Source organism: Bos indicus x Bos taurus, chromosome 10 (assembly GCF_003369695.1).
Source record: "Bos indicus x Bos taurus breed Angus x Brahman F1 hybrid chromosome 10, Bos_hybrid_MaternalHap_v2.0, whole genome shotgun sequence".
NCBI classification, from domain to species: domain Eukaryota; kingdom Metazoa; phylum Chordata; class Mammalia; order Artiodactyla; family Bovidae; genus Bos; species Bos indicus x Bos taurus.
This window is the reverse complement of record NC_040085.1, coordinates 14,510,051-14,534,766: the sequence shown is the minus strand read 5'-3', so window position 1 is coordinate 14,534,766 and position 24,716 is coordinate 14,510,051. Positions and strand designations below refer to the sequence as shown.

At 51.5% G+C, this 24,716-nt stretch overlaps 1 protein-coding gene across 1 annotated transcript; it reads right to left on the bottom strand.

Moving 5' to 3' along the window:
• Positions 1-7,802: 7,802 nt before the first annotated feature.
• TGM1 (transglutaminase 1) lies at positions 7,803-24,642 on the bottom strand. The gene is made up of 15 exons (XM_027553203.1): positions 22,358-24,642; positions 21,277-21,636; positions 20,939-21,127; positions 19,712-19,960; positions 19,204-19,322; positions 18,989-19,096; positions 18,383-18,557; positions 17,837-17,975; positions 17,599-17,702; positions 14,850-14,938; positions 14,184-14,337; positions 13,795-14,076; positions 13,504-13,664; positions 13,029-13,165; positions 7,803-8,208 (listed from the first exon to the last, which is right to left on the bottom strand). Exons 1-15 carry the CDS (start codon positions 22,380-22,382, stop codon positions 7,983-7,985), a joined length of 2,517 nt encoding a protein of 838 aa, XP_027409004.1. The 5' UTR covers positions 22,383-24,642; the 3' UTR covers positions 7,803-7,982.
• Positions 24,643-24,716: the final 74 nt, after the last annotated feature.

Below are 24,716 nucleotides of genomic sequence, written 5' to 3'. Positions count from 1 at the left end.
TATCTCCCCAAGCCTCCCTCAGCAAATTCTAGCAGATTTCTTTTTAAATTTTTTTAAAAATTTTATTTTGGGCTGTACTGGGTCTTCACTGCCATGTGTGGACTTTCTCTAGTTGTGGTGAACAGAGCCTACCCTCTGGTTGTGGTGTTTGAGCTTCTCATTGCCGTGACTTTTCTTGTTGTAGAGTACTGGCTCTAGAGCTCAGGCTCAGTAGTTGTGGTGCATGAGCTTAGTTGCTCTGAGGCATGTGGGATTTTCCCGGATTAGGAATTGAACCTGTGTCTCCTGCATTGGCAGGTGGATTCTTTACCACTGAGCCACCAAGGAAGTCTTCTAGTGAATTTCTTAAAACTAAGAATACATCTTTAATTTTTTAAGGAAGGCATTCTGTTAGATAAAGGAGGATGTAAAGGAAATAATCATATAAAATGTAAATGGTATTAAATAGGTTTCCCTAGTACTTTTGCTGAGGTACAATCCCAGTAAGAGTTTTGCTCGACTGGTCATTACTCAGCTCTCCCTGAGTACCCAATTATCTCTTCCCAGAGCTGGACTAGTTATCACTCATGCATTCTTCCCACAAATGCTCCAAAACATAATCCTCCACTGCACTCCTAAGCCTCCAGACTCTCCATCACCCTCCAATTTAGTTCATTTTCCATTCAACAGATATTTGATGAACACCTAGTATGTCACAGGCTATGAATCAGCGTGAGTAACAGAGATAAGGTCCTTGCCCTTCCGTTCTAGTAGGAGGGGAGCCAGAGGCCTAAGAACAAATTAAACTGGGACAATAGGGATTCTGATGCTCACCCCCAGAAAATAAAAGGAGATGATCCCCATAAAGCACCCAGTTTGAGCTTAACTCATAGTAGGAGCTCAACATATATTCATTTCTTTCCCTCTAGCTGTTTGGAGAATAACATTGCCTTCCCATTTTTTTGTTGTTGTTTTTCTTTTTCTTTTTGAGGATTTCAAGCATTTTTGAGTTCTGATACATGCAGAGGACCAGGATGAAGTGAATAAATGTGAAGCAAGTTACAAAGTTGTTAGAAATCTTAAGCTCTCACATTTTCCCCCAAGTTCAATAAAAAGAGATACTGATGTATTTCTGGAAACTAGTAAAGTATATTGAACCACCTTAAATGTGCTCAATCTTGTTTACATAATAATTCTCACTCTGGGGGTTATCTTAAGGAAATAATTTAAAATGAACCCAAAGATTTATTTTCTTGTACAAGGATATTTATTACAGCTCTATTTAGAATAGCAAAACTTTTGGAGGGGAGGGGAGGGATGGACTGAGGTTTGGGGGTTAGCAATGGCACCCTACTCCAGTACTCTTGCCTGGAAAATCCCATGGACCTCCTACCTACCTCCTGGTAGGCTGCAGTCCATGGGATCGTTAAAAGTCAGACATGACTGAGCAACTTCACTTTCACTTTTCACTTTCATGCATTGGAGAAGGAAATGGCAACTCACTCCAGTGTTCTTGCCTGGAGAACCCCAGGGACAGGGGAGCCTGGTGGGCTGCCATCTATGGGGTCGCACAGGGTTGAACACGACTGAAGCGACTTAGCAGCAGCAGCAGCAGATGCACTAGTATATATAGAACAGATAAACAACAAAGCCCTACTGTATAGCACAGGGAACTATATATTCAATATCCTATGATAAACTATAATGGAAAATATTTTAAAAGAATGTACATATACACGTATAATGGTTGACTTTGTTGCACAGTAGAAATTAACACTAAATCAACTATACTTCAATTTTTTAAATTTATTATTATTATTATTTTTTAATTTATCTGGCTGCACTTGGTCTTAGTTGTGACATGCAGAACTCTCAGTTGTGGCATGCGGGATCTAGTTCCCTGAGTAGGGATCGAACCCAAGCCCCCTGCATTAGGAATGCAGTCTAAGCCACTGGCCCACCAGGGAAGTCTCCAATTTTTTTTTAATTGAGAAAAAAATTAAATAGTAAAACTTTGGGAAGACTTAAATTTCTAGGAATGAGAGATTAATCAAGTAAATCACATCATTTTTATTTAAAAACAGTACAACTATTGGAGTTTGCTCCACACATTCAAGGAACAATGATAAGTTACATCTTGCAAATTGTTGCTTTTAAGTGTGTAAGTAGCAAACACTTCTGCAGCTCTGTGCTCGACCCTGTTCTTGGTCCTGGGTGTGAACAGACAGGCTCTTAAGGAGCTTACATTTTAGAGAAAAGAGACAGAATTTAATGAACAAACAAGCACACTGATGTTAAACAATAAGTGCTAAGTAGGATACGAAATAAAATAGGGTGATATACTTAAGAGGCTGGCGGTAACCAACGAATCAGATTGATGGATAGAGAAGAGTTCAATGGGGAGGCGACATCTTTTTTTAAAAAATTCATTTATTTTTTAATTGAAGGATAATTGCTTTGCAGAAGTTTGTTGTTTTCTGTCAAACCTCAACATGAATCAGCCATAGGTATACATATATCCCCTCTCTTTTGAGGGAGGTGACATCTGAGTTGAGACCTGAAGAATGAGGGGCAGCCATGCCATGCGGAAGAGTGTTCCTCCAGAAGGAAGAACAGATGCCAAGGGTTAGGTAGAAGGTTGGTGAATTTGAGAAGCAGAAGGACTGTGGGGCTGAGGCAGCAGGGTCAGGGGCAAGTGGTGGAGTTGAGGTTAGAGACGGCTGCAAGGCCAAATAGATGAGGGCAGCACTTTGCATGGTTCTAAGGGTGTTGGGAAAGCACTGGAAGTGTAGCCATAAGATAAGCTGCTCCAGCAGCACAGATTTTAAAACTTACCTGCATCTTCGCTCCCTACTGACCCTGGCCGGTCTTAGAGCTTTTAGATAATGACTAGTTGAGTGGGAGACAATCTTGCTTGCTTAAGAATCCCAGGGACTGGCCTTAAGAATATGGGAGCAGACCGAGCCTGGAGTAGAAGACTAAATGCACATAAACCCTTCTAGATGGTGCTGACCAGAACACCACATGGCCAATTTATTATTATTATTGGAGCTGACTTTGCTCTTCTGCACATAGCCCCATCTCGAACACCCCTGAAACTCCAATTTATAACGCTTTGTCCTGTAACCGGCAACTTGGAGATGGTTTGGGGACATTAGTCCACCATCTTCTGAGGTTGATGTCCTCCTGAATAATGCAGCTAGTCCTTCCCACCAACAGGTGTCTCTTGAGTATTGGCTTTCAAGAAGCAAACAAATGAACTTGGGTTCAGTACCAGCCCTGTCTGGTTTTAAGCAGGAGAGTGCCAGGATTTAATTTAGAGCTTCGAAAGCTCACTGGCTGTGTAGAAATTGGATTATTCAGAAACAAGAGTGGAAAAACATCAGGAGGCTATGGCAGTTCCGTAGGGAAAGAGCACAGTGACAGTGTAAGTGGAGAGGACAGACTCGGATATATTTTGGACATAGAACTGATAAGAAATTCTGCTGGAGTGAACCTTGGGAGAGAGAATAGGGAGGAATCAAGGGTGATTTGTAGGTTTTTGGCTGGAACAACTAGATGATCATAGTAACAATGAGATGGGAAAAACTAGGGGAAGAAGAGTTTGAGGGTGAAATTAAGAACTCTGTGGGGCCACTTTCAATCTCAGATAAAATGCAGGCTGTGGAGCCAGACTGCCCAGGTTCCCATCCTATTCCAGACTGCTTAATGATTTTTGACAGGTACCCTAGCCCCTTGCCTCAGTTTCTTCATCTGTAGAGGGGGAATTACAATCCAACTACCTTAAGCGGTTGTTGTGAAGATGACAGTCATTCTTATACATAAGTAAAGTCGCCCAATCATGTCCGATTCTTTGTGACCCCGTGGACTGTAACCTACCAGGCTCCTCCATCCATGGGATTTTCCAGGCAAGAATACTGGAGTGGGTTGCCATTTCCTTCTCCAGGGGATCTTCCCAACCCAGGGATCAAACCTGGGTCTCCCGCACTACAGTTAGACTCTTTACCGTCTGAGCCACCAGGAAAGCCATAGGTTAGTACCAAATTCTTCTTCACTCAGCAAGTATTCACTGAGTATTTCCATGCACTAACTTCTGAGCATATAACAAAGACAAAATCAGACAAAAATCACTGCTTATATTACACTGTTTATAAATATAAAAATCACTGTTTTATATTACAGTTGGGGCAGGAGAGACACAATAAATAAATGCATTGTTAAAATATTGACTATGTTGGATGTAGATAGGTGTTATGGAGAAAAATAAAGCAAGGAAAAGTGGTCGTGAGAAGAGTGGGTTGCAATTTAAAATAGTGTGGCCAGGGACTTCCCTGGTGGCTCAGTAGTAATGTGCCTGCCAATGCAGGAGACGATTGAGTTCGATTGAGACGACTGTGGGTTCGATCCCTGATCCAGAAAGATCCCACATGCCTTGGAGCAGCTAAGCTTGTGCACCACAGCTACTGAGCCTGTGCTCTAGAGCCTGGGAGCCGCAACTACTGAAGCCAGCGTGCTTAGAGCCTATGCTCCGTAATGAGAAGCTACTGCAGTGAGAAGCCCTCCCTTGAATCACAACTAGAGAGTAGCCCGTGCAGCAGTGAAGACCTGGCACAGAGAAAAATAAATACAAAATAAAATTGGGTGGCCAGAAAAGGTTCCATTAAGACAGTGATATTCGAGGACAGACTTCAAAGGAAGGTACCTGCCACCTGGATAGCAGGGGAATGATGTGCCAGGCAGGGAAAACCATCAGTCGGAAGGCCATGATGTCAAGACTTTGAGAAACAAGAAAGGTGAAGTAGCCATAGCTGTCATTCTGTGAGAGGTGAGGAACCACTGGGGAGTGTGAGCAGATTGGTAACATAATCTGATTGACATTTAAAAGCATCCCCTGGATGCCAAGTTGAGAATAGACAGGGAAGGGCAAAGTCTTGCGGAAGAACTGGAACTTCGATCCAAGTGATGGAGCATGGTGGATTGCACTAGGATGGGGCAGTAGGCAATGGCACCCCACTCCAGTACTCTTGCTTGGAAAGTCCCATGGACAGAGGAGTCTGGTAGACTGCAGTCCATAGGGTCTCGAAGAGTCGGACACGACTGAGCGACTTCACTTTCACTTTTCACTTTCATGCATTGGAGAAGGAAATGGCAACCCACTCCAGTGTTCTTGCCTGGAGAATCCCAGGGACGGGGCAGCCTGGTGGGCTGCCGTCTCTGGGGTAGCACAGAGTCAGACACGACTGAAGCGACTTAGTAGTAGAAGTAGTAGTAGGGGCAGTAGTGGTAAAGAGAATTAGAGAATAAACAAACGATACAAAAATTCAATATAAGAACATCACATGGTAACATGCACTCTGGAGAAAAGTAAAGAACAAGGGGGAACAGCAAACATGGAAGGTGCTGCAATTTTAAAATAGAATGGGTGACTCTCTCTCCCGAGTGCATGTGCGCTCCTGCGCCCACGCACTCTCTCTCGCTCTCTGGCGCTTGCTCTCTCTCTCCCCCCGTCCCCTCGCATTCCTCCACTCTCTTCTCTTTGAGTCTTGGATTCTCCTGCTATCTTCTAAATAAAATAGAGCTGTAACACTGATTTGCCTAAGAGCTGTAGCACGGTTTTTCCAAGACCCGAGAGCTGTGACGTGCCAAGGGCTTTAATGTCCGTTGCTCCAAATCTTTGTTGTGACGAGACAAAGAACCGGGAAACATACACTCGTGTGACAAAACCATACTGAAAAATCTTTATTCTTCAGAAAAAATGCCAGTAACACCTTACTTAGAAATACAGCTAAGAAATTTATTGATGTTTGTGAATATATAGCAAGAATAATTTGAAAATTTAAATATTTATTTACTGTGCATATATATTCACTTTTTAGAAAAAAAATCTTTGCGAATAGTTTTAACAGAACTATTTAAGTTCATCTGTATAGCAAAACACTGAGCAAAAGTAAACGTTTCAAAAATTACATATTTCTTTTTTTAATAGGCATTAGAATTTTATTTTTATTGGAGTATAGTTGCTTTTAAAAATTATGTATTTCTAATGCCCCTTTCATCTCAAGCGTGTCTGGGTTTGGATGATAAATTATGTGAAAGGACTCAGAACTGTTGATCAGATATTCCACTGTAAACTGAATGTCCTTATAAGTTTGCAGAAAGGAAAATTCCAGATGTACACAGAGTGGGGACCCAGTCATTTTGTATACGAACTAAAAAGGGAAAACTTGAACTTAATTTTTTGTGGATCTGACATATTTCACAGCCATTACAGCACCTCTGGCCCAGAGATCCGCAAAAAAAAAATAAAATAAAATAAAATAGAATGAAAGAGAAGACCAGAAGATGGTGACAGTTTAGCGAGTCTTGAAGGAGAAGAGGGAGTGGGCCGTGGGGCCACGTGGGAAAGAAGTCTGCAGGCAAAGTGCAGCCCCACGGAGCTCATGGAGCAGGAGTGTGCCTCACACTGTCCAGGTAGGAAGGGGCCAGCGCGCTGGATGGACTGAGCCTGGGGCGGGGGTCGGAGTCACAGAGCGCTATAAGGACTTTGATTTGAGGGGATGCAGTGGAAGGCTTTGAGTAGAGGATTGACACGATCTGGTCCACTTGCTCATTCTGAGTCAAAGTGGGGAAATAATTAGGAAGCAAGTGCAACAGTCCAGCTGGGGGAGGAAAGCAGCTTGAGCAGGATGGTGGCTGTGGAGGAGATGAGGAGTGGTCAGAAGCTGAACACCTATGAATGGGAGATAAAACCAGCAAGATTTGCTGACAGATCCAAATGTGGGTTATGAGAGAAAGAGAGGAGTCAAGGGTGACTCCAAAAGTTTGGGGCCAAGAAACTGGAAAGATGGAAGTGCCATTTACTGATGTAGGAGGGGAAGCTGCAGGAAGATACCTGCTGGAGGGAGGTCATGAGTCTGACTTCAGACCTGGTACACTTGGGGTGTCTATGAGACAACCACATTGGACAGTCATATTGTAAAGATATGGAGACGGCAGTGAATATACAAGTTTGGGGTTCAAGGAACACATACAACTTGGGGAGTCTTTAAAACCTCAAGGCTGGCAGAGCTCACCTTGGCAGAGTGTAGCTGGATGACAGACAGCCCAGGACAGAGGCCTGAGTCACCTGAGCAGAGGCAGAGGTACCAGCTGAAGAGAGTGAGAACGGCAGCCAGAGATTCGAGGGACCAGGAGGGCCTAGTCTACCATCTAGTCTCTAACCAAGGTGTTTTCAAAGAATATTTAACTCTGTAGGAATTTATGGGCAGGGTTCCAGGGGATGGTGGCAAGCAGCATGTGAAACAATGTTAAGTTACTTTCTGTACATGGTGGGAGTTGAGGATTATTATTTTCTCCTTTACCATTTTCTGTATTTTCTTAATGCTTAACACTGAACATGTATTACTTTTGTAAAAATTCTTTGACAAGGATATTTGAAGATCAATACTGGAAAGTGACTTTTGCTGTTCCCAGAGAAATCCAGCCTATTTCTACCTCAAACATGTGCCCATAGAAAGGAATTTAGCTCCTTCTCTCCATTAGGGGCTGCTGTGGAAGGGGCAGTCCCCCTCAGCCCAGGTAGCTTCAGAAGGGCTTCGGTCAGTAGAAGCACCCTGGGGTGGGGGGAGACTGGCCAGGGAAGCACTGGAGGCTGTCCTGATGCCAAGCAGCCCCCATTAAGAGCTGTTGAGAGGTGCCATTGGTGATCTGACAACCACGCTTCTCAGAACTAGGCGTGTCAGAAATGCCAAGTTGCATCCCCAGGATAGGCCGTGAGCCCACACTCCTTGGCTTGACATAGACTGACACATGGACAGAACAGCAGCTTTATTAAAAAACAGTTTATTAGCATCTACGTCCAGCATCTGTGCAAATGAGATCAGCTCCTCCCAGGGGCCCGGGTCTCCCACCTAAGCCCCTGGGGAGCCTCTCTGCCGTAGCCCCCCGTCTTGAGGCAGTGTCCTTGCTCATCTGACATCAGTCCCGTTGCTCCTGGCTCAGGGCTAAGCCCCACCTCGAGAGGCCATGGGGATGGTCTCCCCTGAGCGACCGCTGCCTCTAATGTCTGAGAAGGCCCCGCCTCCGCTGGCCGGGGCTACGTCCACCTGGATGACCCCGTGCACCTGGGAGAGCTGTGGGCTATCCAAGCTGGCAATGAGCTGGCGGGGGCCTGGTCTCACAGGCACGAACGTCTGGCGCAGGGTCACTGTCTCGTTGCCCCCAATGTCCCTGTGGGCAGAGATAGGGTCATGGGCCTGGGGTGACAGGGTGTGGAGTGGGGAGTAAGGGCTGATGGGGCAGCTGGAAGGAAGGAGCAGCAGGCGGAGCCCTTCAGGCATTTCTGGGCTCAGCTGGAATCTCTACACCCACGACCTAACCTACAGGAGGACAGAGCCTGAACCCCAAGTCCGCCTCCACAAAGCGTGATCAGTAGCTACTCAGCCAGCTGCCGAGCTGGAAACCTCCTCGGCATTCAGAACTCCTCCCTCCCTGCTCTCACAAACATCTGGGCGAAGAGCGAGCACAGCCCCCTTCCTCTCCATCACTGATGCTCCTGCCCCAACCAGGTCAGCCCCATCCCCTAATGGGTTTCCAAGATCAAGGAAACCTCAAAAGGAGACTTTGGGGCTTGACACAGTGTTGCCAAATACTTCCAGGCTTGCCAAGGAAGAAGGTGGAAGAAAAGGAGTTCTCTGCTACCATCACCTCTTAGGATGTTATCTCAAAAAAAAAAGAAAAAGGAAAAAAAAGCCCAAACAAACAAAACAAAACTGGAGTCCCCTAAAAGGCAAGCAAACAACACTGCAGTCCCTCCCAAGAACAGAGACAATTGGCATCTTTAAATTGACACACACGCAAGTGTGTATGTGAGAGAAATACACATGCTAGTGTACACACACACACACACACACACACACACACACACACACCTCAGTGTCTTTATTTTCTTCCTTCCCAGGGACCTCTAGTCCCAGATCACCTCTCCAGGAATTTACAATTTCACCTGCCTTCTAACTGCCCTCCTTGCCTCTCATCTCATTTTCCATTCATTTTTCCAGTCACTCAGAGGTGAACTGAGCCTTTCAAGGGCTTGGCTTCCTTGTTGCTTGGGAGATAGACAAAACTGTAGCTCCCCGACCTGACACACAGGCTCACTCTGACTCACCCCGCCTGCCTGGGATCATTCCCCACCCCCCACCACATTCCTCCTGCCCACCAGCCCCAGTGAGCTCCACCCCTCCCCTGAATTCACCCCGTTTTCTTGCCTTGCCTCTGGGCTGCCTCCAGACCCAGTTCACACCTCCTCTTCACTGGGGGCTCCCTGGAGCACCTCCTACCCTCAGGAAAATGAATCTCGCCTTTCTCTGAGCTCCTCCAGCAATCTGCATGTGCGCAGACACACTGACTGTGACTGAATGTATATTGCAGTTGATCACACCTGTTAGCGTCTGTCCTTTCCCACCTCTGCCTGAAACCCTTACCTCTGGCCCCTGCTAAACTTGAGCCTGCCTTGGGGACGATTTCTGGAGCCAGACTTGTGCAAACACCACAGTCCTCCAAGGGAATGAGCCAACACCCCAACATCAAAGATTTCCTTGGGGCAAAACATTTAGCTTGGAGCCTGCTGCCAAGGGATGTCCCTGGACCACTCTGTACTCCTTCTACCCCATTAACTGTGTAGTTTAGAACACGTACCAGTCATCCTCACTTTCTGATGTAAAATGGAAGTGAATATAAAATGATGGGGTGGGATCAGACGGTCTTGAAGGTGCCTCCAAGCTCTATGAAGGCGAGAAGTAGGAAAGTCTGGAAGATAGATGTCTATAGCCTACCTGATAGGTTGTAGACTTAATTTCTAGACTTCCTATCAGAATATCCAACTTGAAATTCAGTCTACAACTTAACAGGTAGGCTATACTCTGCGTGCGTGCTCAGTTGCCTCAGTCATCTTCGACTCTGAGCCCCTGTGCCCTGAAGCCCACCAGGCTCCTCTGTCCATGGGATTCTCCAGGCAAGAATATTGGAGTGGGTTGCTATGCCCTCCTCTAGGAGATCCTCCCAACCCAGGGACAGAATCTGCATCTCCTAAGCTCCTGCATTGCAAGTGGTTTCTTTACCACTGAGTTACAGCAGAAGCCTCAAGCTGTACTCTGCCTGGTAACAAATCTGTGTTTTTAATTTGTGCCCACTTTTCCATTGATATGAGGTTAAAGGTTGTTTGGGTTCAGACCAGCCTTCAAAAGTCTATTTACCCATACTATAATTGAACTGTGGGGCTTCTCCGGTGGCTCAGGGGTAAAGAATTTTCCTGCAATGCAGAAGACTCAGGAGACATGGGTTTGATCCCCAGATCGGGAAGATGCCCTGGAGGAGGGCATGGCAACCCACTCCAGTATTCTTGCCTGGAAAATCCCCGTGGAGAGAGGAGCCTGGTGGGCTTCAGTCCATAGGGTCACAAAGAGTCAGACACAACTGAAGCAACTGAGCACACACATGTGTAATTGAACTGTACTATTTCAGAGCCTAGCCTTTATTTATAAGATTATTTCCAAGATAAATTGCTCTCTAGGTTCCAACTAGGGATGTCAAGATCTCTCCCTACCCTGATCTTAGTGTCGGGCGAGACCTTGACTGCACCCTAGTTTGAGAGTTTGAGGCAAACACATCAGCTACGAACACTGGAATGTGCCCACAACTGAGTGCCAGTAATAAAACAAACTCCCTGACAGGACATCAGAACTTAGACATCCAAATTAGCATTGTCTTTGATGCCAATTTGAGTATTAGCATCAAATTAGCATTTATGCTCTTGTTCCACCACATTGAACATTTAAAAAAGCTCCTCTCAGATTTTCCTTCACAGCCATTTAAAACCACACACACATTACATGTACCCACTTGGGCGTGCACTCACACCTGGCCAAGTCACTGTCCCTCCTTTACAGCCAAGGTTCATTTCTGATTGAAAAGGGCATTATGACCCACCCGGCTCACTTATTTACCTTATTAATCAATCTTAGTTCTAAATGACTTGAAGCTGTCTCCCCAAAGTCAAATTCACTCCTTTAGAAGACCACTCTAAGGACATTCTAGAGAATGTGATTCAGGCTCTGGGGGAAATTCCCGAGAAGGGTTTGGAGCAGACTTCTAGCTTCCCCTGGTGACTGCTTTAGTGGTGACAACAGCTGTCTGGAGGAGTAAGTGCTGGAATGTTTATTAAGTGGCCAGTCAGCAGGTGGGGTGGCATGCCTTCTGCCATAATGAGGCTCCATACCACAGCCTTTGATGTGCAAATGAGAGCAAAGTAATGCCAATTTTGGAATTGCTTGGGTTGGCCAAGAAGTTTGTTCAGGGATTTTCTCTAAGATGTTAGGGGAAAACCCAAACGAACTTTTTGGCCAGCCAATAATATACCCAAATCAGCAGCTCGGGGCTCTCACCCGTGCTGGAGGCCCCGCCTGGGCTCACAGTAGCTGGAGGAGCCACAGAATGTCAACCGAGTGCCTGCTTTGAGAAACCACCATCCAACCCTCTCATTTACTGGTGGGGAGACTGGGCCCATACAAGCCCCACAGCTGAAGAGAGGGGCTGAGTCTCCAGTACGCAGTGTGGGTGGCCCTTGCCTTACTCCCTGGAAGGGAAGAGAATCAAAGATCTGGCAGAGAAGCTGAAGGGAGCCCAGCTCCGGGGACCCCTCAGGACAGAGGAACCTCTGTCTGTCAGCGGCAGGTGAGAGACCCCAGCAAGCAGGCTGCCTGGGAGTTCCAAGCTCCACTCTCTAAGCTGCCAGAAACTCTTTTAGGGCGATAGGAGGAGAGTGCTCCTTTGTGAGGTGTCCCATCACCCAGGAGCCCAGGATGGGGCAAAGGTCAGAACAGCAGCCTTTTCAGCTCTGGTCTGTTGGCGAAAGGGGTGGCCACCCCCAGGCAGAGCCTGTGTGTTGGGGGAGAGGGATGGGTAGGGTGGTCAGGGACCCTCTGTTTCCCCACCCAGCCCCTCCGTGAGTGTGATCACTTTCCTTCGGGTGCTCTTTATTGGATGAGGAAAATGCCTGCTCCTGTCACCAGAAAGCTGATCTTAAAGGTCAGCCTCTGGCCTTCTCTGCTTTCCCTGTTCCTGCATGTGTGAGTCCATGTCAGAGGTGGCAGCATGGCCTGGGAACACGACCTTGGGCACTTGCTGGGCACACAGCCTCCCCTTGGGATCAGGCCCCAGCAGGTGGGATGAGGGCCTGAGGCACAGGGCTCTCTCCTTAGGAACTGTTCACTCTGCTCACCACACCAGCCCAGCAACCAGCTCGAGAGCCTGCGTGAGGTGCTCACTGTGGTGGAGGAGTGGAGCCTGCCCCTTAGGAGCCGAGACCCTCTGGGAGATGTGGCCACCAGCTGCCCCATCTGTAAAGGGGGGGCAGCTACCAGCAGAGCACTGGTGCTGTGCCCAGCACCACGCTGAGGGCTTTACATGCATTGTCTCCTGTGATTCTCAGCTGCCGCATCTGTAAAGGGGGGCAGCTACCAGCGGAGCACTGATGCTGTGCCCAGCACCACGCTGAGGCCTTTACATGCATTGTCTCCTGTGATTCTCAGAGCCAGGTTATTACTGTTATCCCTGCTTTACAGGTGAGAAAACTGAGGCATAGAGAAGATCATACATAGAGCACACAGCCCATGAGTGATGAAGCCAGGACCTGAAGCTCATCATATGATTATCTCTAATGTACTTTAAAGGGTATTGGGGGTCTCCAAATGAGCTTACATTCCTGAAAGTGCCTGCTCAACTCTTGAGTGCTGGGCGACAGTAGTGACAAATTACTAGTGATTCCTATTTGAGGTTTTAGCTCCCTAACAAGCCAGCAAGGCAGGGCAGGGACACCGAGGAGCACTGCCTGAAGCAGGCCTTCTTGAACTCAGGCAGGAGGTGTTGCTGGCTGGCCCCAAGTGACAGACCTTACCGTCCTGACCTGAGCAGGAGAGGGACAAAGGTGGGACCCATGCAGCCAGGAGGCTGGCAAGGGCAGTGGCTGGGGCAGAAGGAGGGGCTGCACTCACCCAACATTGAGGATCTTGGGCCTCTGCAACCCGGAGCCCTCGAGCCGGAAGACGACGTTGGTGAGGGTGACAGGCAGCGGGTTCTTGAAGACAATCTGTACTTCGCACTCCTGGCCAACCACGGCTGCTCCCAGTAACTGAGAGAGAAAGAGACCCCCATTATCAGAGCCTCGGGCCAAATTTATGGGACTGGACAGTCCCACCAGAGAGGGAGGGAAAGCTCCTTAGAATGAAGACCGCCCTGACCCCACATTCCTGCCTCTGGGGGAGGGCTCACCCAAAGCCAGAGAGGAAACTCCAACCTACTCCCCAGCTGAAGCCACCCCAGAGTAAGGGAAAGGAGACCTGATTTTCCAGAAAAGGGAACTGAAGCCCAAGAGCCCAGGCTGGTCCCTGACCTCCTCCCACCACTGCTTCTGGCCTAGTGCCCTGCGCCTTGCCCTCCAATCTGCCCCAGCCCAGCCCGCTGCTCTACCGTGAGACTGAGGTCTGGGGTACGCAGACGGAAGGTGTGCTGCTTGGCCAGCACCTGCCCGTTCTCCTTCACGTGGCCTGAGATGTTGAGCAGCATGGCCCCCTGGTCTACGAGGTGGACCCGGTATTCCTTGTAGGCCACAGGCATGGTCACACGCTCCGCTGCAGGGAAGAGGCCTGGTGTCACCAAGGCCTGCTTCCCCAGACCCAGCCTCCCCAGGTCTCCATGTCCCCAGCCCTGGGCTACCCAGCCATGGAGGCGGGTGCTACAGGCTGGGGACGGGGCACTTACAGGCCCCCGGCGCCAGCACCACCTCCTTCTTGCTCTCCTTGAAGACGGATCCCGCGACGCCAGTGTAGAAGGTGACAGAGAGGTAGAGGTGCAGCTTCACGGTGCGGAGGCTGCTGCCGCGGTTGGTCAGCACCACGGAGACCATCAGGTCCTGCCCCATCACTGCGTCCTGCGCCTCCACCTGCACGGCCACATCCTCCGCTGAGTCCCGCGTGGCATACACGTTGGGTTTGCTGCCATGGGCGGCCGCGGTCTCCACTGCCTTCCGCTCTGCTTCTGAGCCTGGGGGTTGAGGGTCAAGGGTGAGCTTACAGCTGCTGCTGGCTGGGCGGACGCTTGGAAGGCACCCTTGGTTGTGGCCAGAGCTGGCCGGGATGGGGAGCTGCTACCTTCTGGGTGCTTATAAGTGTGCGTGATGTCTTCCCGCATGTTGGAGCCAATGGCCTTCGTAATGATGAGTGAGCCGATGGCCTTCTCCTCCACATACACGATCTTGAAGCTGCCGTCATCCTGTCGCTGCCAGTAAACTTTATCACTGTTCACCTGTCAGGAGGGCAGTTGTGAGGGGTGTGAGCCAGGAATGAATGAGCCAGAGGGTCTGAGGGCGGGCATGACCCTCCAGCTGCCTTCCCGGATCCTAGGAACTGCAGGGAAGGCCGGATCCAAAGGTTGGGAGCTTCCTGGCAGAGTGAAACTGGGAGACTTTTCAAGCTGAGCCAGACAAGGCCAGAGAGCAGGAAAGAAGTTTATCTGGGAGGCTCCTCACAGTGCATTGGGCATTAATAACAGTAATCCCTTGCACTCACTTGCTGACTCCATGACTTATAAAGCAGTTTCATACCCATTATTTCTTTTGATCCTGAGCACAGAAAGCACGGCAGCCATTATTATGGCTTTTTACAGTTGGGAAAACTAAGATTTGCAGAATGAGTGACCTGCCCAAGGTCACAGAGGTAGTTGGTCAGCAGTGGGGCACGCCTGGAGAACCTAGGACCAACGCCAGTGCCCTGGTCTCCCCAGGCCGCCCATGAAGGCACCAGGCGCACAGCTCTCACCTCTGCAAAAATGAAGGGTGTGTCGTACTTCATGTAGACCAAGCCATTCTTGATGGACTGCACAGAGCAGGGCCCACAGCAGAAGATGCCTATGGGAGTGAGGGCACCACAGGGGTGAGAGATCCAGGGAGGCTGAGTAGGACCCCCAGATCCTGGGCCCACCCTTCCAAGCCCACCCAGTGCCCACTGCCCAGGTTCAGCCCCCACCAGTCCAGATTCTCTGGTGGCTCAGATGGTAAAGAGTCTGTCTGCAATGCAGGAGACTTGGGTTTGATCCCTGGGTCAGGAAGATCCCCTGAAGAAGGAAATGGCAACCCACTCCAGTATTCTTGCCAGAAAATCCCATGGACGGAGGAACCTGGCAGGCTACAGTCCATGGGGTCACAAAGAGTTGGACACGACTGACCGATTTCACTTCACAGTCCAGCTCAGGGAGGGCAAACAAAGGGGAGAGCAGTTCTATTTTGCTTCAGTCATTGGTGGGGGTGAGGGGGGCAGTGACGACTGTAGGGGGGATAAGCCTGCCTTGTTAACCGAATTGCTGGCACACTTCCTCCATTGGCTGAAGCTGGATGTCGGCTGTCTATGACCCCCAGAGGTCAAGATCCCACCCCACCCACCCCATCCTACATCAAAACAAACCCAGAGCCCATTATGGCTCTGCTTGCCAGCTGGGAAACAGATGAAATCACAGTCACCATTCCAGAAAGATCCAGAACCACCCTCAGCTCTATAGCCCACGGTATCCTTTCTGTGGGGAGGTGACAGGGGAGCTGGTAGGAAACAATGTCTGTCTTCAACATGCTCTGGAGGGCTTTCTGGAGGAGACAGGTTGATAGAGAGGAGGTGTGGCTGAGAGGACACAGAACAGGAAGTGAGGGCTGTCCAACAGGAGAGAATCTTAGAAAATACCTTGAACTAGGGTCTCCTTTTACAGATGGGGAAATAGGCTCAGCAAGGCAAAGTGACTGCCAGGAGATGTAAGACAGCCGGACACAGAGAGACTGGAAGGAGCTAATCCTTACTAAGTAGCTACTAAGCTCCAGCCATGCTGCTAGTCTAATATGACTTCTCATTGGTTCCTCCCAATCACCCTATAAGGTATACATCATCCCCATATTACAAACAAGAACACCAGAGCTCAAAGGTGCAAGGAACTGGCCTAAGATGACATATCTAAGAAGTGATCAAGCTAGAATCAAGCCCGGGCCTGGCTGGCCTCAGAATCCCTGCCTGCCACCTAGCCCACCCACTTCCTAGAGTGGGGACTGGAACTCATGTCTCCTGGTGTCCTGTGACAGGCTGTTTCAACATCACAGGCATCTCTGGGGTTGTATAACTCAGGGGGCACTATTTACAGAGATGATTGAGAGGGACAGGTCTGGTCAGAGACCAGAAGAGGAAGGTAGGCTAGGGGAGGGCTATCTGACTCAGGGTGAGGAAGGGAGAAGGGGGAGGCAGGGAGGGGAGAAGCAGCTGGAGGGGCAGGTGAGGGCTCCCTGGGGCCAGATTATTAAGTGGGAAGGGTGTGGGGGACCTGTTTGAGATCTAATTTTGTTTTTGACTGCACCTCATGGCATGCAAAACTTCCCCCACCAGGGACCGAACCTGCAGCCCTGGCAGTGGAAGTGTGGAGTCTTAACCAGTGGGCCACCAGGAAAGTCTGGGGAGATCTAATTTTTGCAGAAACATTCGTTGTGGAACAGAGACTAGTAGGTTACACCATCAGTGATTATTTCTTAGGCTGGACTGCGTTATAGAAGCTGTTATCTCCTTTGAACCTACCTGAACCCTGATTTTTTCCCCCATACCATATATATAACTCAGCGGAGCAATGAGAAGAACTTGGTAAAAGCAAGAATATGTGTCAAAAGAGAGGAAGTCAGGGGCTGGGTTCACACTGCTGCTGACCTAACACTGTGCCCTAGAGAAAGCCTCTAACCCAGCCGATCTGCAACATCACCAGGGGAACTTTCCAAACACACAGATTTCTGGAATCTGTTCCCGGAATTCAGGTCTAGAAATTTCCTTGAAACAAAACTGAAACCACCTGAGAGAGAATAGGAAATTTTCCATTTTATGTTACACAATTCTATATATTTTTTTCTTCCAAGCATGTTTTACTTAAAATGTGCTTAGTCACTCAGTTGTGTCCGACTCATTATGACCCCATGGACTGTAGCCCACCAGGGAATTCCCATCCGTGGAATTCTCCAGGCAAGAATACCGGAGTGGGTTGCCATGACCTCCTCCAGGGGATCTTCCCAAGCCAAGGATCGAACCTGCATCTCCTGAATTGGCAGGTGAATTCTTTACCACTGAGTCACCTGGGAAGCTCTTTACTTAAAATAGTGACTTTTTAAACTATAAAATATATATATATATATAAATAAAAAGGTCTTTCAATTAATTATCTCCAGGACATGTAAATAAAAATGTAAGTAGAAAAAGTGGATTTGTTGGGTGAGGGAAACCTCTCCCTGAATTCTCTCAAATCTTTGGACTTTTGAGCCATCTGAGTGTAATAACCATTATAAATAAATAAAATTGGGGCAAATAATTATGCAGAAAGGTGAAAATAAATGACGGGTCACATGGTGATTGCCCTCATGAGTCCGTTTGAAGAACTGTGGAACGAAAGGATCTGACTCCAAGTCCCCGTCCAGGACACTGGAGTTTGTTCCCCTAGTTGGGGACACAGGGAGGGGCCCCCAGTGGGGTCTAGGAGCCAGGCAGGGGCCCTGCTCACCACTGCTGGTTTCCTGGGGTGTGGCGTCCACAACCTGCCATCCATCGAAGCCTGAGGGCAGATCTGGCCTCTTCATCCAACAGTCGTTCCACACGTGGAAGTTCCTGGATGGACATAGATGGAGGGCTTGGTGGGCTGCCTACCTGGGGCCTCCCCAGCATCCCCTGCTCTCGATATCCAGGCCTCGGGTCTCTGGTCATCAGCAGGGACAGGCAGCCCAGCCCAGCCCCAGCCTCACCAGACAGAATCATGGTTCAGGTGCTCCAGGGGCTTCATGTTCTCATCGAAGTAGATGTCCATGGTGAGGGAAGTGTCTGTGTCGTGTGCGGAGTTGAAGTTGGTGACAGTACGGGTGGCCAGGCCCAGGCAGCGCAGCACTGTAGGGGGGCGGCCAGGGTTGGGTTCAGGGCCCGGGGCCAGGGCAGGGGTAGGGGGGCAGGTGAGGCATGAGGTCAGGAATAGCAAGGGGACAGGGGCAACTGGGGTTGCCAAGCTGGGTCAGGGGTCACTAGAGTCAGAAGTTCACCGAGCCAGGGAGTGTTGGGTGTTAGGGGAAGCCAGGCCACCTGCCTGGCCTTGTGCCTGACTGTCCCTTCTCCCTCCTCTCCTCTAGGCCTTTCTGGGTTGTTAACACTAATTAATGATAATTAAGGCCAGCCTGCCAGCCACCCCCGCCCGTCCCTGCACTGCAGCCACAACTGGGCTGGGCTCATGAAGGTGGAGCCTAGCTTCCTTCCACCCTCCGTGTAAAGCCCAGGCGGTTCCCGTCCCATCCCTCCACTACCTGTGGTGGTCACACCAGCGAAGACCCAGCACTGGCCGAAGGGGACAGAGTTGCCGGTGCGTAGGTAGCTGAGAAGGATCTCCACGCTGCCCACCCATGCTGATGGGTTGGTGCCGCGGGAATAATCTCCAGACCAGTTCCCAATCAGGACCCCATTGTCATCCAAGGAGTTCACCTGTCCAGGACAGGATGGGGTGGGGCAGAATTGGGGAAGAGGCTCAGGGCCTGCCATGTGGCCCCCAGCCCAACCCCTGGCCCTGCAACCATCCCTCACCCCTAAACGCTCAGGATTCAGAGGCAGCCTGAGTCCTGCCTGCCCCTCCCACAGCCCTCTGCCCCACCATCCTGGTCTGACACAGGAATGTGAATCCTGGGTGTGCCAAGTTTGGGGTTTGGCCCTACATTCCACAAGAGCTGGAACTGGAGCCAGGAAGGGGAGGGTTAGGGGGCAGGTTGGGAGGGGAGATGAGTGAGATCCCTTCCCACCGTACCTTTTGCAAGGGCACGGACAGGGCTGGGGTCCTGGAAGAATCAGAAATGGTAGGAGTGGGGGCGGGAGACAGCAGGCAGACACTCAGTAGGGCTCAGAGACTCAAGGGGGCTCACCATGGCAGAGATGACCCGGGAGACACTGATGGGGTCCCCGCGGCCTCCATAGGGCATGCCCCGCCGGTCCAGGATGTACAGGCAAGCGTCCAGCACCCCGTGGTCAAACTGGGGGGAGCCAGGGCAGAGGTGACCCTTAGGCTAGCACCTGCGCCCCCACCCCACCTCACCTGCCTCTAGTGCCCCTAAGGGCACGAGGCCCCAGCCAACCCTACCTGGCCGTAGTTCCAGGTCCGCTCGCCAATCTGCGCTTCTGTCCCATAGTAAATTCGCCCAGACTCATTAAGCACGTACTCCTGCCGCCAGTCCTCATGGTCCACATACACGATGTCCTCTGTGTCCCCAAAACACATATGCCTGGTTCCCTTCAGCCCTCTCCCTGGGTCCCACCTGCCCCTCAGCTGCTTCTGCAGGGCTCATGACTGCAGAGGAAGAGCAGGGACGCCTCTAGCCTGACAGCACTGCTTCCAGGAAGGACAGAGCAAACAGGATAGGGGATAATGGGAGAAGGGTGGCTGTTACCAGGGCCCTTCACCAGGAGAGGTGATGCGGCTCTGTGACCTTGGGCTGGTCACTTCTCTACGTCCTGCATCGAGGTTCCCTCACCTGGACACTGGGAAGCTGGCTTCTCCTAGGGCTAGGCACCCAGGCGCGTAGCCAGATCTAGCGAAGGAAGCCCTACACGCCCTCCCCTCCTGTCCGTGTTTTGCTCCAGCAGCTCACCTGGGCACCAGGGATTGAAGAGGATGTAGATCTCATTGCGGGGGTCAAAGGGCAATTGGAACTCTCCAGCTTCGCAGCGTGTGCGGATGGTGAACTGGAACTTGCCGATGATGGCATTGGGGGAGGTGTGGACCCGTAGGTTCAGATTCTGCCCACTGGACTTGGTCACCTGGGCCTTCCAGCCTCCACTGCCCCCCTTGCCCACCGGGATGATCACATGGGTGCCCTTGCCCACCTCAGGATTATTTCCTGCCGTGGAGGAAACACCAGTTAGCTGCTGCAGCCCACTTGAAGCAGGGGGATGGAGCCTTGGACTTCTTTCAGCCCCACCCAGGATGTGTGTCCCAAGTTGGACAATTACCTGGGCCAGATTGAGAATAGCTCTGTCCCCACCCGATGCGTGCCCACATGTCAGGGCAGAGCTCCAGTCCAACATCCCAAACCTGTTCCCTTGCACTTAGCTCGGAGGTGAGCAGAAGAGACCAGGTCACCGTCACCCTCTACCTGCCTGACTGTCCCAGTACCCGGGCAGGAGGAGCAGAGCCGCCCTGTCTGGGTCTAGGTGGCCCTGCCCCACATGAAAGCACAGTTCCTGTCCTGAAAGCCTGCCTGCTCACTGGGGCTGCAGATGCCAGGGCCCAGGGCATCCCTGCTGGAGGTGGTAAGGGTACCTGGGAAATTAGAGGCTGGGGTGGGCAAGGCTAGGCCCTAATCAAAGGGTACCAGGAGTCACCCGCCCCCGGCAGCAGTATAATCATCAGCCTAGGCAGTCAATGGCCACCAAGCAATGCAATGAGGGAGGCACCTGCCCTGGGCCATGGGAACAGAGAGACAGAGTTGGACAGAGAGTGAAGTCACATCCTGGGGAAGGAGGGCAGACCCAGAAAGAAAGATACCCAAAAGCAGCAACACTGGAGAGGATGCAGTAGTAAGGATCCAAAGGAAAAGTATCTTGGGACAAATGCTCCTGGAGGCTCAGAGAGGGTGAGCTTAGGAAACGAAAACAGGGAAGCCAAGACCCTCCCTCCGGGGGACATACTTACATGATTACACCTGCCTTAGCTGGCAGGGGTGAGGAGTGGGGTAAGGGAGGAGCCTAAAGACATCCCTGTGACCCTAATACCAGGGCTGGCAGCCCTGCTAACCAGCTCCCTATCCCTACTCCACCACCACCCCTACTTCACTTCACCACCATCATCCCCATCCCCCACTGCAGGCTCCACTGACCGATGCACAGCTCCAGGGTGACATGATCAGACGACTTATAGGGACGAGACAGGAAGAGGACCATTTGGAAAGGCTGCCCACGGCGGAGAATCAGCTCATCGTACTCGAACTCGTCCGTGTGGTGCTCTCGGCGGTTCTGGTCTGAGCGTGAACTCAGCAGATCCACACCAGTCACCACCAGCATTCCCTCTGCAAGGCCACAGCTCCAGCTCAGTAAAGCCCCACGGGGCGTCCAGGCCCCCACCACTAGCCTCCCAGGCCCCCAGAGATGTCAGAATGAGCCTCAGGCCCAATTAAGGCATTTTGGCTCTCAGATAACGTGGCCAGGTGGGCCTCACCCCGGATGGTGCCATCTCCAGCTGCGTTCACAGCACTGCCCCGGGAGCCAGGCCGGCGGGAGTCCCGGGAGCCAGGCCGGCGGGAGTCCCGGGAGCCAGGCTGGCGGGAGTCTGAGCCCCGGGAGTCGGGTCTTCGATTCCTGGAGCCAGATCCTCGACCTCCCCGGTCTCCATGGCGCTCAGGCCCCCAGTCATCGTCTTCTGTGTTCCGGCAAGAGCAGCAGCCACAGCAGCGAGCCCAGAAGGAACGGCCCCCGCGGCGAGAACGTCTGTCTGGCTCTGGTTCTGGCTCTGGAGAAGGTGTGGTGGGGGGCTGCCAGGGGTTTCCGCCCCAGCGGCCGACATCTGAACGAGGACCGCCTACGTGAAAGAGGCAGGGGGGCTCTGATCACTCACTCAGATCTCCTTTACCCCTACAGGATGCTCCAGTCAGCTCACCCAGAAACCCTCCATCCAGAGAGCTGATTCCATCCCAGCCAGATGACAGATGATCTGACCCTGACCCTGAGATTCCCTCAGATCCACCCAGAGACCTTCCCCCAAAGACTCCTTTCACTCACCTAGAGAAATTCCCCAAATTAGAGAGACGAGTCTTTTTCCCCTCTCACCCTCACACGGACATCCTCCAAAGCAGATGCCCAGTCCAGAAACCTGCTCCAGCACTCATCCCAGGAAACGAGTGTACACTTGTCACAGCTTCGAGAGGTGGCAGCACAGACCATCCTGAGCCTGCTCCCCCTGCCAGCTCCTCAGTCTAGAGATCCAATGCTGACAGCCTCAAGGACCCATTGCTTAGAAGGAATCCCCCACCCACTGCCCTCTGAATTAGACAGATAAGTGACATTCACCACCGGGGGTCCTGGCATTTCCCCATGTCGTTGGGTCAGACACCCATGAGGAGTTGCTGGGAGGGGCCTGAGGTGCCTGAAGTCAGACTTCCCAGGCAGGGGATCTCTGGTCTCCGGGAGCCTCGCTGGGGCGGACAGGCTCTGGCTGGCCCGCACTCCACCTTGTTGGGACCCGACCTCGGCCGCCAGACAGCATCGCTGGGGTTCAGCAGTGCCCCGTCGGAGCCCCTCACCTGATGAAGGTGTTGGCGACGGCATCTCTGAGTCCCGCGGCGGAGGTGGAACAGGTTGGGACCGATGGGACTGGACGGACTCCGCCGCACGAATGGAAGGCGTGGGGCGGGCTGGTAAGTGGTTTTTAAGGGGGGAGGGCGGGGCCGAGCTTCTGGGAAGAGGAGGAAGGAAGGTTGCTTCGTCCCCCCACGTGGGGGAGGAGGTCCAGCGTCTGGGGGCCGGGAAATGACGCTGGGCCACACCCTCTTTTCCCTTTTCGAGGAACTAAGGACCGACGTGTAGGGAGAGGGCACGGTTGGAGTCTATGAGGGCTGAAGTCGGAAAGACTCGGTGAGACCACCTGTCTGGGGGATGCTGCCTGCCAAACTGGGTGCATCAGAGGCACCTTCTCGGTGGAGAAGCTCAGAGGGCAATGGGGCAGGGAGCCCCTTCCACCCACACCTCTATCCAGCAGACTTGCTGTTCCCAAGCTCAGGCTGCCTGGCTGTGTCTCTGAAACTGCCCATGGGCTCTTAGGACTCACCCAGTCCAGGGAGGTCCCTGGATCCCAAGTTGTTACATACTGGTGACATCAGCAATTGGCCCTCAGACTGGCTCCACCAGCCAGCCCTTGACCTGCCGGCTCTACCAGATCCTCTGACCCTACCATCCACCTGTCCCTCCTTCTTCCTCTGGCTCCGCCAAGCCCCCAGTATGAGTGAGAGCTGCTTCCTGCTCCCTGGGTCCCTCCACCTTTGGGGTTAGGAAGGTCAGAGTGGAAGCGATTTCGTTTTCTAACGGTCACCCTTCCCCAACCCCCCAGGGGTTTGGAGGTGACTTTGGTCTTTGCTCTGAGGCTCAGGTGGGAATGAAGTCTCTGCCCCCAGGCTGCAGAGTACCCCCTTCTTCCACTGAGACAAATGTCTGGTGAGCTGGAGGCCACGGTTCTCAACTTGGAATTCTTCCTAGGAATCCTGACCAACCGGCTGCAGGCACCTGCCCAATTCCATCCCAACCCTGGGAGAAACACCACGGAGGCCACTGAGAGAACCCCAAGGCAAAGAGGAGGTCAGGCATCTTCCGGAAGGTTGGGACCTGTTCTTGGGTTCTCTTTTCTCCATCCTGCCATTGTCCCAGCTCTGCCCATGGGACACTAAACAGAAGACAGTAAAAACAGGGAGGGCAAGGAGATACAAGGAAGCTGCCGAGAGGAGAGGCTGAGTTTGGTGATGCATGTGGCAAGGAGGTGCCTTGGGGAGTGGGGACGGAGGCTCCAGGACCTGGCAGAGCCCTCCACATCCCCATGACCTTTTCCTGTCCAAGTCTAAGCTCCAGACCTGGCAGGGGGTGTCTAACCCCAGCTCCAGCACATTCAAGAGCAGGAATCCAATTTCCAGGCAGGTCAGCCAAAGGGCTTCATGGAAGGCTATTTGTGTATCACTCTGGATACCAAAAGGACAGGGAGGGCCCTGAGAGTTGTGTGTGTACATGTAGGCCCAGGTAGATTTTCAGGGAAACAGGAAAATGCCTGGTCACATTCGCTCCCTCTTGTTTCAATCAATCTTTCTGTTTCCCCACCCAGCCAGGTTTGACTCAGTGCCCTCACCCCTGAGCCACTCCCCTGTCCTCCCGGGAGGCTCAAGTGCCGCAGGGCTTTCAGAGTCAGGACAAGGTACTTGTGTGTGTTGGAGGGGAGACCCTGGGAAAAGACACCATCTCGGTACTTCAGGAGCTAAGTCCAGGTTCTGCCCAATCCAGAAGCAAGAACATGAATCTGGAATCCCAGACCAAGTTACAGAGACAGCTTTGGCTCCAGCACTTGAGCTCAGCAACCTTGGGTGCGTCTGAACAGCAGTTTCCTCATCAGCACAATGAGCCTAATCATCTCAGCCCTGAGAGCTTGTGGGGATCAAATGGGATCAAGTATTTTCAAGGGCTCTTTATCCTGGGCATGCTACTCATGAGGACTAATAATGTTGTTATAAGAGAGTGGAGCCAGGGCGCTCTGAACACACCTCCTGGGAACAGCTTTGGTGAAGGAGAGCCAGGGCAGACAGGGTATCTGGAAGGGGCACAGATCACGGAAGAAACTTCTCTGAGCCCTTCTAGTTGGAGAGACTTCCAGGTGCTTTGTAGCCCCACTCCAACTAGAACTGAACCCAAACCTGATGCCAGCCTGCAGCTTAGGCGCAGCCCAGCCCCAAAGCAGAAGGCAGACTCCAATCTAGCCGTGGCCCAGATTCTGCCCTAAAAATGGAGGTTCTGATGCTCTGCGACAGGGAACAGCAAGACTGAGCATAAAACGGAAGCAGAGAGGGGGAGCCGACACATCTCTCTCCCTTTCTTGTCCAGAAATGCAGTGGTGACAGCAATAATGGT